General features: G+C 42.7%; 1 protein-coding gene across 1 annotated transcript in view; it reads left to right on the top strand.

Moving 5' to 3' along the window:
* Window positions 1-591: 591 nt before the first annotated feature.
* Window positions 592-15,998, top strand: part of pde8a (phosphodiesterase 8A) — a 56,089-nt gene continuing 40,682 nt past the window's right edge. Inside the window, exon 1 of the mRNA XM_037095209.1 lies at window positions 592-1,002. Coding sequence (XP_036951104.1) covers window positions 850-1,002 — 153 coding nt within the window. The 5' untranslated portion in view covers window positions 592-849. The remainder of the gene's footprint in view (window positions 1,003-15,998) is intronic.

Below are 15,998 nucleotides of genomic sequence, written 5' to 3'. Positions count from 1 at the left end.
CCTGTTGATGATGAACCGCTCGGGACTGGAGCAAAGTGTCGTGAGAACCGGGCCCGTGTCTTGAGCTTCAAGTGAGATTTGTTTGAAACAGAGAGAGAGAGAAGGAGAGACAGAGAGAGAATACAAATAATTAAATTAAAAGAAGCATCATTTTTAATTTGATGGCTCCAGTGGAGGAGGAGGAGGACGACTACACATGAAGCCCTGGACACACACACACTCTCACACACACACACAAAAATGGATAAAACTCTTGCATGAAGCAGCAGGCTGGAGGGACTGACTGGCTGACTGACTGGCTGGTTTCTAGGCCTACTTGATAACACTGAAGTTGAGAGAAAAAAAAAATGAGAAAATGGTGATGTGGTACGAAGAAGGCATGAAGAGGAGCCGGAGTGAGGAATAAAAAAAAATAAACAGAGAGGAGCAGCTGAAGAAGAACAGGGTCCCAGTTTTCCAGGAGAAGACAGCTGCTTTGATTAAAGACCTCCAATTAAGTTCATGTGAAAAAAAAAGAGAGGGAGGAAATCAGCTTCCTGGTGGAGGTGGAGGAGGAGGAGGAGGAGGGAGGAGGTGGAGGTGGTGGTGGGATATATAGATATATTATTCATGCCTTGTGTCAGAGCAATTGGAGAAGCGGCTTTGCTGTGGCCTAGATGATACACATACATGTATTTATATATATATTTAAAACAGTGGACACTTGACAGGAAGAGAGTGGACCCTATTTTTTAAGAACACAAGAAACAAAAAAAAAAGGAAGAAGGCGAATGACATTAAAGCAAAGCACTTGAAAGCAACAACAACAAAAAAAAAAAAAAAAAAAGAAAGGCTGAAGTGGGTTGAAGCATGGGCTGTGCTTCAAGTATTCATATCTCTGATAGGGTGGTCTACCACAGTGGAAAAGAGTCCGAGGATTCCCACTCACCCCAGCAGACTAATACCACTCAGCATCAAGGAAATCCTGCCTCGGGACTACCCCTAAAACCCCCGAGCTCCAAGGTGAGGCAACCTGCATTCATTACACTTACACAAGTGTGTGTGTTTCAGTGTGTGTGTGTTGTGTGTAAAGCTGCTGATTTGACACCAAACATCATATTTACAAAATGTATTAGTCACGTTTTAATGGTGCACTATGTGTTTGTTTGTTTGTTTTTTGGGTGAACTCATATTTATTATTATTATTATTATTATTATTATTGTTATTTTTCCATAACTGACCAAACGAGCTGTTCTCAGAGGAAGGTACCCTCCACAGAACTGTGTTTGAAGCCAGAAGTGAGTCTTTAAAGCTGCACCGTGTAGTTATGGACAAGACAGACCTTCATAAACAAACCAACCTTAGAGGATGACGCGATTTCATACTGTTTTACTCCGTTTATATGTGGCGGACCCTGCCATCCTTCTAGCTTTAAACAGTGTTTCTGGGACCTAATTTCCCTCTTATATTCATTGATATGCGTTTTGTATTTTGAGGCTGCTCCGAACTACACAGTGCCTCTTTTAAAAAGCAATATTATGTATAAAATGTACATTATATGTTTTTTCAGGACACAAAAATTAAAGAATAGAAACATTAAAGCTACAATAAATTTGATGAATCCATGACAGCAGCCAAAACTCTTTACAACTGGACTTTATTCCCCTTTAATATGCTTTTAATTTAAAGGATAAGTTTACTCAAATGAATGAAAATTCAGAGATTATCTGCTCAACCTGTCTGCAAGAAGAATCAGTCAAACTTTATTTTTTAGCCCTTACAATCAAATGTGAGCAACCGTTACCAACATGGCAAACATCCCCAAGTTTAAAAGGAACAGTTCACCCTGAAATTAAAATCCAGTCGTCATCTCCTCACCTCCGTGCTGATGGAGAGTCAGGTGAAGTTTTGCAGTCCACAAAACATTTCTGGAGAGCTTGTCTGGTGTAATCGTGTCTACAGAAAGACAGGAAGCTTCACTGTAGCTGCTGAGCTAAAAATGCTAGCTTGAGTGTTTGTTGCTTGATCACACATCAAGGCTGCAAATAACATTTTCTGGGATCTTGAGGCTTTCTGGAGAATTTAGTTACACCGGATGAGCTGTATGGAGCCATTTTATTTCTTTTTGTTGTTGTTGTTGTTGAATTGCAAGCTAGCGCTTTTAGCTCAGCAGCTACAGTGAAGATTCCTGCTTTTAAAATGGTTAAAAAACATCTTTTTATATCAGTTTGGGATCTCTGGGCTTTCAGAGAATTGAATTACACCAGACGAGCTGTATGGAGCCATTTTAGTATAGTTTATCCGTTGTTACTTTACATTTTGAAACAAGTCTCCAGCTACTCAGTTGTTTAGCAGAACGCTGCAACACTGTTTTACTGTGAAGCTCCAGAAGTGTTTTGTGGACTGCGACACTTCACCTTATATTCCATCAGCATGAGGAGATAATGACTGAATTTCCATATTTGGGTGCAGTTGTCCTTTAGCTGTCTTTAAAGTCAGAATCCCCTCGTACGAGCCTGTGAGACACGCTCAGTGAAAGGTCGCTGGGTCGCTGGCCTCCACACTTAACCTCAGGCAATCTTTCTTTTCGGACATTTGCAGCATTTCTCAGCTGGTTTACATGATTTATGTGAAGTTACTGCTGGAGCGATGCACTTTATAGAACCAGACTCTAATCATAGAGCAGCTTTCATTGGGTTCTTTTCGGTTGACGGAGCTTTGGCCTCTGATTCACCTTTCTGACCGTTATCCTTTTTAATAGGATGTCCTCTCTTCTCTTAAACCTACCTGCAAGTGGATAAGGGGGTGGGTGTGTGTGTGTGACTGGACACTGTGTAGTGAAAAGGGCAGCAAAAAGTTAGCAGTCAGTGTTGTTACGTCACTGCAAAAAATAACAGTCCCATTTGTGTACTGGACCACAAATAATTACACCAACAGAGGATAACAAAATGTGCTGTGCCTGCTTGTGTGCAGGGACTAAATAGGTGTTTCTAATCAAGCTGATGATGATTCTTGGTATTATTTGCCCTTTTAATGTATTGTGTAAGAGGTTACAACATATCCACAGAGGCACATGTGTGAAGATCCCTGGTGTTCATGTGCAAAAGGCCTCGTCCCCTTTTGTGGAGCACCCGGCGTTCACACAGTGCCGAGCTGAGAACATTTACTCCATCTCTAAATGACGAGTAATGACGCAGAAGCCCCTAGATTTTAATAAAATTAAAGGAAGCTTGTGCTGTGATGTTTGGGTTTACATCTGCAGGCGTCTGCAAAAAGTGTGATCTTGTGAATTTAGAGGCGCACGAGCGGCCGCTGCGCGTCGGTTGTTTTTTCATGAGTATGTGGTGCGTTTCGTCTGACGGTCCGCAGGCTATTCGAGGGCCTCTGTCAAGCTGAATTTTGTGGCCAAATGTCAGTGCAGGATGCAGTGAGAAGTCAGTGTGACAGATGCCCCCACGTCAAGACGCCCACTGTGCCTTTGATTGAATTAGTCCCCTGATTGAGTTAGACTAATGGTATACAACTCTCCTACGGCTGGAAATGGTTAATCCCTGTTCTGTATGGTGTCATCTTTGACGTGCGGTCGCCCCCCGATGAGCAGGTTTCGTTTTACCATAACGTATATAGAAAAGTAAGTCGTAGCTGCTCTCATCAGACATCTTGCCGTGATGCGTTCAAGGCCTGCTGTTGATTTCTTCTTCCTATAAGAGATCAGTAAAGGCCACTGGTTGTTCTGGAATTGTGTGCACGAAAAAACATTTAGTTTGCACACATTGTGTTTGCAAAGCACATTAATTTCTTCCATTTCAATTGGAACATATTTGGGAATAGAAATGTCAACTTGTTACATTAATCATCTGATATTTTGATAATTAATTAATCAGTTTGAAATCTAAATTTTGTTATTTCGATTTTCTTGAACGTGAATTGTTTCTGGTTTCTTTCCAATCAGTTTTTAAAGCATTTTTTCAATCGATATTGCCAAAAATTATTTTTCCAATGTGAGGATTCGTTGCTTTTCTTTGTTTTGTGTGACTGTAAACTGAATGTCTCTCAGGTTTTAGACTGTTGGAGAGAAGAAGTGATTTTATTTCTGCCACCAGGGATCTCGCAGTCAAAGCCATTAAAACAAAATAAGTAGGTCGATGACATTGTGAAGTAGCGTTGGATCATGGGAGTTGTAGTCTTTGTTGAACTTCTGTGTTGTGCTGGAGGCCAGTAGTTTGTTTACATCAGCGCTCTCATTTCTAAGCTAACATTAGCGACTGTTCGTCTCTGTCAGCTGAGAGGAGGCACTCGAGACGCCGCTAAAAGTCACATCCTTTGGACTGTTGTGGAAAAGTGCTTCCCAAAGAAATCCACAGTCCAGCGGCATTAAACCGCTTCAACAAATCACCCAGAGGCTTGTATAGACAACCGAGAGAGATATGACAGATAAAAAGTGATTAATACATTTGCTGCAATTGCGCCGATTAGTCACACTTCCTTCCTCACTCTCTGACGTATCACCTGATGTTTTCCCTGGAAGTTAAAGCGACGGGGCGATCAAGGGAAACACACCGTTAACCTTGAGTAAAATTACAGATTTCTCTGGTGTGAACATTTTGGATAATTAAACCACACAACTCAAGTCTAGTCTGGTCATCTTTAGACATTTTGATGCAGAAATTTGCTTTATATTTGATCTCAAACAGTTTGTATCCAGCTATTCTTCACTTTTATTTTTAGTTTCTTCCGTCGTCCACCAACGGACGACAATACTCCTCTCCACATCCACGCACGGCAGGCTTACAGTAGAGTGCACAAGGTTAGCGCATTACGCAAAACTGAACTAAGCAAACGTTAAAGCCGTGCTGTATCTTTGCTTACATTGTTTTACACCCGGAGAGAGACGGGGAGAGAACATGTGCAGGCGTCTGCAGTGTGAGAAAGATTCAATAGAAAGTTTGGGAGTGTGATGTGAGTCTTTGTCAAGGGTACGTTACCATCTGGGCTGCTCCGCCGATGATAAGGCTCAAGTACAAGGTCGTGTGATAGTGGGCATTTTTTTCAGCGTGCGTGCGTGTTTGTGTGTATATATGTGTGTGTGTGTGTGTGTGTGTGTGTGTGTGTGTGTGTGTGTGTGTGTGTGTGTGTGTGGCCATACAGACACAGAGAAAAGACCTCAGCCAAACACAACACCATTTATCTGGCCTCGACTTTTCCAGCCTGATTGCCCCCACTCAAGGAACTCAAGTAGCCCCCCTACCACCACCACTACCACCCCGAAAAGCAAATGTAGAATCAGTTTTACCGTTACGTCCTACTCTAAATGGAAAAGGGCAATAAAAGGTGCTAAGCTTATAAGTATCTGGAGAGTAATACCCTCCTGATTCCAGCCTCTGCATGTATTAACATAAATGGAGGAGTCACTCAGCTGTATTCCTCAGACTTCCCCCCAAAAAACATCCGTTGCTAAGTTATTTTTTTTCTTTTAATATTTGTAGAAAATCCTGTCAGAAATCAATAAATCAAACGAGAAAAACAAATCCAGTGTTTGTGGCTGTCACAGGCCTCTAATGCACATGAATGCAGTCTTCCACAAGGCTAGTCGGACATTTTGTTAAAGCCGTTAGCGAGCTAGTTGCACAAGAATGGCACAGAAAGTACAGCTGAAATTGTGCTAATATGCTAACTTGACAGCAGTTAGCACTAACAACAGCAATGTACATCGTTTCCGTTTAGTGTTTTCTTACATTTGAGTGAGATGCTAGGTAGGAGGACATGGTAAGCGATGACAGGGATGTGACACTGACAGCATACACCCCATAAGCATGTTATTTAACAGCTAGCTAACTCATCATGCAGTCCCTAAGCAAAACAACAAAAGAGCAGGAGTAGCAGTGATATGCTTTTGCTCAGCCGCTAACCTAGTTAGCACAAGACATAAAGCCAAGAGGCCAAAGAACAGCAGCAGTTGCAGCAGCTTCCTTCAGCGGCTAATGTTAGCACAAAGCACAGCCCCTAAGAGAAGGAAGTAAGCCACAGCAGCAGCAACAGCCTCCTTCAGCGGCTAAAATTAGCACAAAACACACAGCCTCTGTGCCTGTTTTTCAGCAGCTAGCTAACTAAGCACACAGCCGCTGAACCAACCCATGAGAAAGTGGCAGCAACAGCGACATACTTTTGTTTAGCTGTAACCCAGTTAGCACAAAGCACACAGCCCCTGAACCAAAAACAAGGCTTTAACAGCCTCCTGTAGCAGCTAACATTAGCATCAACACATCTACAACATTAAGGAGTAAATGTATGTAGCCTTTTTTGAGCTATGACACATTTGTGATGGCTGTCATGCTTGTGTTTGTATGTTTGTACCATTTAACACAGTTGTTTTTGCATGTTATATTCCTCTTAAAGAAGCTAAGAGAGCTTGTGTAACGTAGTGTGCTAGCTGCTAACACATATGTCCCAGCAAGAGCTAGGTGGCAGTCGATGTTGTCAGGCAGCGAGTGTGTCTTGTGTTTCGGAGGAGTGACTCTGGAGGGAGGAGGGAGGATACTTTCAGAATCGCTCTTGCTGCTTTTTCTCCATTCTTACCGTCCCCGGCTTTAAAGCCCCCGTCATCAGAAGTGGCAGGCATACAGAGCTGCTCTTTTTTTTTTCTTTTTTTTTCTGAAAACCAAAAGCAAACACTTGCTAACTCACAGCAGAGAAACTTCAGCAGCCTCTGGACCAAACACCTCACGTGATCCATCTTACTTTAGTGTAGCAAGATATGATACACCGCTGACCTGGGCAGCCTCTCCCCGTTTGTCAGTTTCTCTCTCCCACTGTTTTTGTGTGCGCTCTCTGGTCAGTTGTGTGTGTGTGTGTGTGTGTGTGTGTGTGTGTGTGTGTGTGTGTGTGTGTGTGTGTGTGTGTGTGTGTGTGTGTGTGTGTGTGTGTTTAGTCTAAGTTGAGAGTCATTGGGTAATGTATTCCAGAGGAGGGCAAAGGCTCAGCATGGTGATGAATTAATCCACTGTGCTTTTTTCTGCTGGCTGAGAGGAGGGAGTCTGATATTGGCTCTTCTCTCTCTCTCTCTCTCTCTCTCTCTCTCTCTCTCTCTCTCTCTCTCTCGCGCTTTTATTTTTTATACTTTCTTTCATTTGGCTATCAAACCTTCTGGGCTCCTCTCCTGTCTGCTGCTCCTTTTTTTTGTTCTTACATATTTACTCCCTGAATATCCAGAGTTAATACAACTCTGTCTTTGGAACTGACAGCTGTTTTTCTCGTCACAATGACATTTGTGGGTTTTAGCGTAGCGCGCTCCCTCGGCGCACCCACAGAACTGTTAGCGTTCAGTTGACTTCAACGGCCCTGCTGTTGTCTTTGTCTTTACAGCTGCTGATTGGATCAAGTGGTGGACTATTCTTATCTATGTCTATCAAGGATGTCATGTGTATATGTACAATGGGCTTTTATAGCCTAGAGCATGGCACTAACCGCTGGCACGCTGCCACAGTTAGCAGTGTAGTTCCTCCTCAGAGCTGAGGTTTGGTGCTTTAAGGCACCACCAAGGCCCCGGGACGACACCGATCTTACACAGAAGACAAACTAGGGCTGCATTTAATGATTAATTTCATTGCTATTTATTTTCTAGATCACTTGATCAGTTGTGTTCTCTATAAATGTCAGAAAAATGTAAAGAGATGACGTCTTCTTTTGTCCACAACCCAAAAGTATTCAGGGTTACTGGCTAACTGCCTCCCTTTGCTTCCAGTCTGTATGCTAAGCTAAGCTACTCGGCTGTTTGAGAAGCAGTATTAAACTCTTGACAATGACGTGATTAATGTGAAACTGTTCCTTTTAAGACGGGAATAACCATGTAAACAATGTCAAAATGTTCCTCTAACATGAATGTTTTGAGGTGGACGTCCTTCTACAAAGTGCTCACTAGGCTGCAACTTACTATTATTTATACTGTCGATTAATCCACTTTCTCAGTTATTTCAGTTAATGAAAAAAAGGCAGTCAGTGTTTCCTAAAGCACAAGATGTTGTTTTGTCCGCAACTCAAATATATTCAGTTTTCTATCATAGAGGAGGAAAGAAACTAGAAGATCTTCACATTCAAGAAGCTGTAATCAGACGACTTTTGCTATATATGATCTTATATTGCTGATTAATTTAATATTTGACAGCTTATTGAATCATCGTTGCAGCTAGAGGCCGAACTGTGTAATTCCAGTGTCACATCATTCACATGGGACCAGCAGAGTCTTTCCCAGAAGCTTCCATTGTGAAATGATGTACTTGTTTTTTGTTGTTTTCTTGCAACACAACCACAAAATAATTAGTTTATCTCTCAGAATTTGATCCGTTGGGTCTGAAAACATTTGGAAAGCACGATTAAGTCATTTCATCCCCACTGAAGTTAGCAGAGGGTGGAGCGAGATCTTGGGAATTTTACATCCAGGAAGTCTGAACTTTCTGTGGCTTCACATGCTACTGAGCAGCTTTCCAGGAGCAGACGAGGCCTCAGATACTGAAACCAGTTTATCATCAGTACATCCATGAACGATTAATCGATACGTTGTCAAATATTAAAGTAACTGCTGACTAGTTTGATTGTCAATGAATCAGTTTAATTGTTGTTTTTAAGTCAAAACTGTCTGATTCCAGCTTCTTGAACGTGAATATTTTCAGGTTTCGTTCCTCCGCTATGACAGTGAACTGATTATTTGGGTTGATTAACGTCATCTTCAGCTTTTGGGAACACTGATCAACATTTTCCAGCTTTTCCCAGACCAAATAAGAAACCGATAAAACAAGAAAATGATAAACAACTTGACTGACAATGCAAATGATCTTCACCCCGATGGGCAGCGAGGAGAAAAACATCCACTCAAATCAAACGTGTGTGTTAAGGAACAGTTTGGCATTTCTCTATGTTAATGTAATAATAATTAAAATGATTCATGCCAGCTCTCACACAGCCACTTAGCTTAGTTTAGCATAAACAAATGTAAACAACTAGCCTCTTACCAGCTCCTCTAAAGCCAGGGAGCTTTTTGCTGGACTCAACTTAATGCTAAGCTATGCTAACCGGCCTTTTACTGTCCAACTGTAGCTTCATATTGAGTGTACAGACAGAGTGGTATTGATCTTCAAATGCAGCTCCTGGCAGTGAAGTGAATAAAGTTGAACGACTCCTTTAAGACTGAAGCACAATTTACATCCACTGACATCAAACGAAACGTCACCAGCTTCTCGAACGCAGATGACTTAAGCCGTTCATTATGTTTTGTTTAAACAACACGTCAGCTGCAGAGTGATTGTGAGTTTTCCCTTCCTGTCTGGAGTGTCTGCAGGGGCAGCAGGGGGTGATTTCTTTTTTCTGTTTTTTTTTTTTTTTTTAATTTATCTCCAGCAGCACATGAGCAGAAGCAGTTGAGAGGAAGCGAGATGGAGCCGGTGGAGCGCCGAGCGTCCACTGATTGATGTACGGCAGCTTGAGCTCATCACCCTACACAATGTTTTGTATACAGCCGGCGTAAAATGTGTTGCTTACAGTCTGTTGTTGAGGATTAAGAGGCTCCGGTACTCAATCCAGTGACACCAAAGTCTCACAGCTGTAGAAATCACATCAGGAGAAGAACATAATAAATCCCTTTGTCACCTTGAGTGTAGATACAGTGGGTCTCTTCATCTGCCGAGAGCGAGCTCATTTAAGAGGTGTCAGTTGGGTGCATGTGCTTATGAAACAGAACCTCCCATTGTTTTTGAAATAGTCTTAACAAATAAGGCCTCATTGAAAAGCTCGCTGTGCTCCCCCTCCAGGTTAAGAATTTAGTATCATAAGGTCAGCATGTGATAGTTTCATGAGATTATGGAAATGGTGTTCTTCCAAAACAAGGCACTACAAGTGTTTACTTTGTGGCAGGCAGCAGCTCTCTGTTCTCTTTCAGAAGCTCACAGGAATGTAGATGTGAGTGGGCCCAGGTCCACTGGTGGCCTTTTTAAAAGCTCCTCCCAGAGACTGCGTCGCTCCCAAGTTCTGGGCTTTTCCCGAGCCGCGAGCATCTGCAGGGGTCGAGGTGTCACGCTGCCGATGTGTGTCTCTAATGTGGCTTCCTGCCTCGTGCACCAAGACGTTTATCAGTGAGAGGACGATACTGAGGCGGACAATGAGGCGATCATTCATAGAAAACAGCACCGTGTCGTTCTCTTTAGACCTACAATGACAGATGACAATGATTAGTTGTCAACTATTAGATTGATCCACAACAATTTTGGTAATAGAGGAATCGGTCTGAGACATTTCCTGGCATTTAAAACTTTATTTTGAAAGGGGCTCTGTGAGTTAATTATACACACTTTGCCCAGCAAACGAACATCACTTGAAGCAGAAATTCAATCACCAGAAGAAAACCACTAACGTCAGGCTATAAACTACACCACGGTAGTTTCACCACGATGCCTCCTTCTACAGTTTACTTTGAATTGATTTTATAAATTGCTCTACAAGTTGGAAATGCTGAGTTAGAATAGTTTGAAGACAAACTAGTGAGTGGATGAGTGTCAATTGAGTGACAATTTCGTTTTGTGTTAACAACAGACTTTATTTCAGTCATCTCACCAAAAATCTTTTCACAAAACCTGAAGTGTAAAACTCCTGGCTCAGTTCTTCACATGTCAGCACTGTGTTTCCAGTCGTCTCGACCTCTTGTCTTCTCTTCTCCTCAGTTTTGTGGTCTTTAAAATCTTGTGACTGCTTTTATGAAGTTGGTAAAACTATTTACTCTTCGGCCATATTTTCAGTGCTCTTCTTGTTCAGACGCCACAGTGACGTCATGTGCGTGCCCTCTATACCAAGACTTCTCAAGGTCTTAGTCCGACTCTTTGAAGTGGTTTTGAAAAGTACCCCGTGTACAGAACACCGTGTACATTGTTCCTCCAAAAGGAAGAGTTCACATGAGAGTCATGTCTCCTGCATAGAGTCACAGTGTCAGTGTCCATAGGCGCGTGTTCAACCTCGCATACACAACTGTAACCGCACACAACGCAGCGTGGTAACAATGCTAGCAGCCGTGTTAACAGCATCTGGTTACTGGAGTACTTTGGCCGTTTTCACGCTCCGTCACACCAGCGTCCGTGCAGCCAGAATAAACCGAGGAGAGGTTGAGCACAGAGCGCGACGCAGAGAGATTCGTCCTGAGGAAAGATTTACAAAGCACCAAAAATTGGTAGATTAAGTATTAAATTATAAAGCTGATGGGTATTTCACTGCAGTGTTTGGCACCTGATCTGATGATATTTCAGAATCAAAACGCTCCCGAGGCTTTGACTTCATTTCGCTGCCTTTCTTTTCTAAAGAAGCTCTGAGCAGACGAGAGCCTCACCGGATTTAAAGTGAACAGGCCTGCAGCTTACTGGCTGTAGTAAACACGCAACACACTCATTCACCTGCTGAACGCGGCATTAAGCAGGCAGCGCTCGTCTCCTCCCTCAGTTTAATGGACACAGCTATGACGCAAAACTCTCTGGAGTGTGTCCTGCCTTTCGCTCTGAAGATATACTGTACCCTCGGCTGATGTGTCTGTACAGTTTTAACGGGGCGGCGCACAGATGGTGCACATTGTGTTTGTATGAGTGTGGCTGCAAGGACACATTTCTGGGGTCAGTACAACAATTCAAGACAAAGCTGAACTCACATTTTGGCCTTTAGCCAAATGATAACAAATATATTCTGGTCAGTTCCCTGTTTTGGTCACTTCTTTTTTATACATTTGAATTTTGCTCAGGCTTCACTGTGCGCGAGGGGAAATACACCGTCAGGATACATGACGGCAGCGAACCGTTTGTCCGTGGCATGCAAATCATTTTTTGAGACTAAGATGCAGAAACAGGAAGTGAGCCTGTCTGCATTGCTTTCTTAAATCAGGATCTGAATGTACATGTGTCGGCCTGCAACATCACAAGCACCTTTTCACCTCTCAGATCCGCGGGTCAGGATTAGAACGTCCAGTTTAATCTCGTCAGTGAAAGACAGCGAAAATGACCCGGGTTGATTCGATGTTTACTAAATGTGAAGAGAGCCATCTTTAACGTGCCTTTTATTATTGTTATTTAGGAGAATTTACGCCATATAACTCAGCTTTGACTTCATGAAGTTGACCTGAGGTGGATGAAGCTACTTTAGTTTCGTCGTAAGTGGAGGAAGCTCGTCGTTCCAACCGATCAAAACCAACCGGCGTCGAACGACACACTCTACAAAACAAGCTTCTACAAAACAACTGCATTAGTCGGCCTAAATTAAAAAAGGAGCAGTTGTGTCACAGTCAGTTCATTTACAGGAGGGATGTGATGCCACAGAGCGTCTCTCTCTCTGTCTGTCTGCAGAGCATGTGCTACTGACAGTAGGCAGGAGGGGAACAGCGAGGCCAGACTGTCCACTAGTTAACTGTCTGTGGATGGGGTTGTTCTCTCGGACTGTTAAAAAAAACAAACAAGCTACGCGTAAAATGTCAATATGTGTCGTCAGATATACTCTCGTGTGTGGGAAACTAAAAACTATGATTGTTATTCCATCTTTAAAGCTGCAACAAGGAGCTTAAATCTTCTGTAGCTTCAGTCGGCTCCTGTGGACCGAAGCGGTGTGAGCACCATCGCCTCCTCGTACAGGTCTTGATCTGGCAAGTCCGGGTGTGCATTTCTTTTAAAAGAGACGGAGCGAATGAGAGAATATTTTAGAAAAAATATTTTTAACACTGTTCCCTTCATTAAACAGGAAGCATAAACATCTTTTTAGTGCCGTACCACCAGACTACAGAGCAGCTTCTCTCAGCATCCTCAGAACTCCACCATGAGGATCAGTTCAAGTTTATTTTACTTATTCAACCCGGTTAAATCAGAATCCAACATTAGATACACAGCCAGTCGCCTTGCTGATGGTGTTGTTTACTTATGTAGGTCATATAGAAGCATCTGTATTAATATCATAACCAGTTAAAAGTGGAGGGCGACACGATGGAGTGCTGACGTGTGAACGCTCAACATGGACACAAAAATAAAAACATTTATTATAAAACAAACTAAAAACTAACATTTAAGGCTCCACAGCTGAAGTTTGCAGATGATTCAGCCCAGATATCTGAATGCTGTCTTATTATATTAACATGTTCTTGTGTATAACACTGCATGTTTCAGGATATTATTTCATGCAGCTACAATCAGCGTCTCCGGCTACTATACACACAGTAACAACAGACGACCTGTGAGGAATGTAATCAGGCAGGTGTGACAGGTACAATAAATTGCACGGCTGCTTTTGACAGACGTGCAGCAATGTTTGAACAAGTGATTCATTCCATTGGAAACAGATGCAGGTATTCAGAGTTGCTGGTCTCACGTGCACGTCGGTCATTCTTTACCGGGGCACGTTCTCTCAAAGTTTCCAGTGAAGCAGCGGGATTATAAGTTTGCTATGTAAGCTTGCGGTCTCGTTCGCTGACTCCGCCCAGACTGTGGGAGTGTAGGTGTGTATAACGATAGCTTGTTAGCGTGCTAACTTCAATAGGTATCTGCAACACAACACATGAATGTCTCTGACGTAACAACACAACTACTTACTTCACATTTTGTTGATACTTCTTGTTAAATTTGAGTGTTGCACTTTTAAAGCTGTAATGTGTTTTTTTAATAAGAGGATAATGCAGCTAATCACCATTTTCAGACATTAATCGATTAATTGAAACAGTTACTGACAATGATGCTGATCTTTAATCGCAGCCTTAGAATACAGCTGTTTTATTTGAAATAGTCGCGTTTCACCAGATCCCAGTAGGTGTCAGTAGAAAGTAGACTTGAAATGTTGATTGTCGATCGATCATTTAGGTGACGTATTTTATTTTGATAATCAGGTTACAAGCAAATGTACCAAAATATCTGTCGTTCCAGCGTCTCAGATGTATCATTTTATAGACCGAACAACTAATCGGTTGATCTTGAAAGTAAACAGATTGAACGATGAAATTAATCATAAGTTGCAGCCTTGCGACTAAAAACACCTTCATTTTTTATTTTTATTTTAGCAAAACAAATCTGGGCTTTATGTCTGTGTGTGTTTACCGACGTCCATGAATGTGTGTGTTGGCATGCAGACATCGAATCCCCATTCCTCATTCAGTGTTTGTGTTGGTGTCGGTGTGTGTTTAAATCAAGTCGGGTTTGTGTGCCAAGCCCGGCGCTGCAGCTCGTGTCGCTCACTGATCCCTCATGCAACGGTGACATCAGCGCTCCTGTTTTAGCAGGTGAAGAGGAGGGTGGGGGGGAGTCCGGTGATTATCTAACGCTCTCCGAGTCGTCTGAAGCGGCCCCGGAGAACCGCATCTGATATTTTCAAAAAAAAAAAAAAAACACAACTAAGCTGTCGCGGAGAGGTGGAGTCACGCAGGGTTGCAGGGGCGGTGTGGCCGGCCGTGGGTGTACTGCTAATTCTAATCCTCTCTCTTTAGGCCACAGGGCTGATTGTACAGTTGGGTATGGCTCTTGCAGGAAAGTGGCTGTAGACTAATGATCTCTTATTCAAGCCAGACGGTCTTCTTGTGTAGCTTGTTGTCATGTGTTTGGCTCGACCGGCAAGGAGGAGTGGCTGACTGCAATGGAAAGGTTCCCGGTAAGATTACAGTACGCTGTCGTGTCACTGGACCAGGCGGTGTCCCACTTAGACTCCCTCGAGCTCCTTTAGCTCGTCCTTTTGCTTTATTGGCCTTTCACCTCACCTGGAATGAGCTAAGACGGGAAAGGAGAAATGCCGGACTGCACGCGCCCGATCAACAGCTGCCCACAGTGGAAATGACACTCTGATGGTCAGCCAGGGAAGCAGGAGCAGCTTCAGGATTTATAGCTGATAAACACACAGTGAGAGGAAGATCTACGGACACGAGCGTATATACAGTAAAAATTATTTGTGAGGTGTAGGTGTGAATAAAGAGTGAAACAGGCGTCAGTAACTGTGGTCTGCTGGGGGAAGAGCAGGAGGTTTTAGTAAGGGGCTGCCCCAGAGCCCTGCGTGGCTTAGGATTGTCCAGGTCTTATGGGGATTTCAGGGTAATCTGGATAAGGACAGAAATACCTTGAAGGTGAACATTGGAGAAAGTGCTCGGCTTCTCATGCATCTGTCTTCTGTCTTGTAATTAATTTACGCACACCGGCGGGAGACACGGAGGACGAATCAGTCCAGCCTATCGCAGGATCTTTTATTCATACTTTCCAAGTTTTGGAATTGATCACAATAATATTTTTACCCCAAATTTACTGCAAATATGTGTTTAGATTTTTTTTTTTAAACACCAGCAAGCTAGATAAAAGTATTCAATTGACTTCTATCCCGTTGCCAGTAGACGAGTTTGCCTTTATGTTTAATGACGCTCAGAAAAAAACACTACATGGCCCTAATATGTTACAGAATAGGCCCCTTTAGACCAGCTAAATAAAGCTTTTGCTTGTAAACGGTCAACATTTTATGACTGATTATGACTTTCGGACTGTTATTTAAGTTGTCAACTTTGGTTTGGTTTGGTTAAATTTAAGCACCAAAAACAGTTTTGGTTAGCAAGTTAAGTAAAGATGATACTTTGGGTTAAAATAACTGCTTTCAGCCTCTAAACTTATACACATGTAACATAATATAATCGAAAGTAAGAATGCAAGTAAGTCATTCATGTTTGTTAAACTCAGATTTAACAGAATGTGAAGAAATTACAGTTTAATCAATGTGACCTCTGTATTATTTAAATAAATGTTTACTGAAGTTAGCATGCTAACCAGCTACCAACATCCCAGCCTGGTCCACAGCTCCAAGCTGCACGTCCAGACCGCTAGCTGCACGGCTAACTGAGCTAACAAGCTGCTGCTGTGGCCAATTCTTACATGTTGCACCTTTAAAAACAAATCATTCTGGACTCTTGGTGTCCGACGGGACGTGAACCACAGTCTGCAGAGGGGAAGGTGCAGTTTGTGGCTCATCAGACTAACCACACTCAAGCTCAGTTTCT

This window comes from Acanthopagrus latus, chromosome 4 (assembly GCF_904848185.1).
Source record: "Acanthopagrus latus isolate v.2019 chromosome 4, fAcaLat1.1, whole genome shotgun sequence".
Taxonomy (NCBI): domain Eukaryota; kingdom Metazoa; phylum Chordata; class Actinopteri; order Spariformes; family Sparidae; genus Acanthopagrus; species Acanthopagrus latus.
The sequence above is the reverse complement of the archived record's forward strand: the minus strand, read 5'-3'. Positions and strand labels throughout refer to the sequence as shown.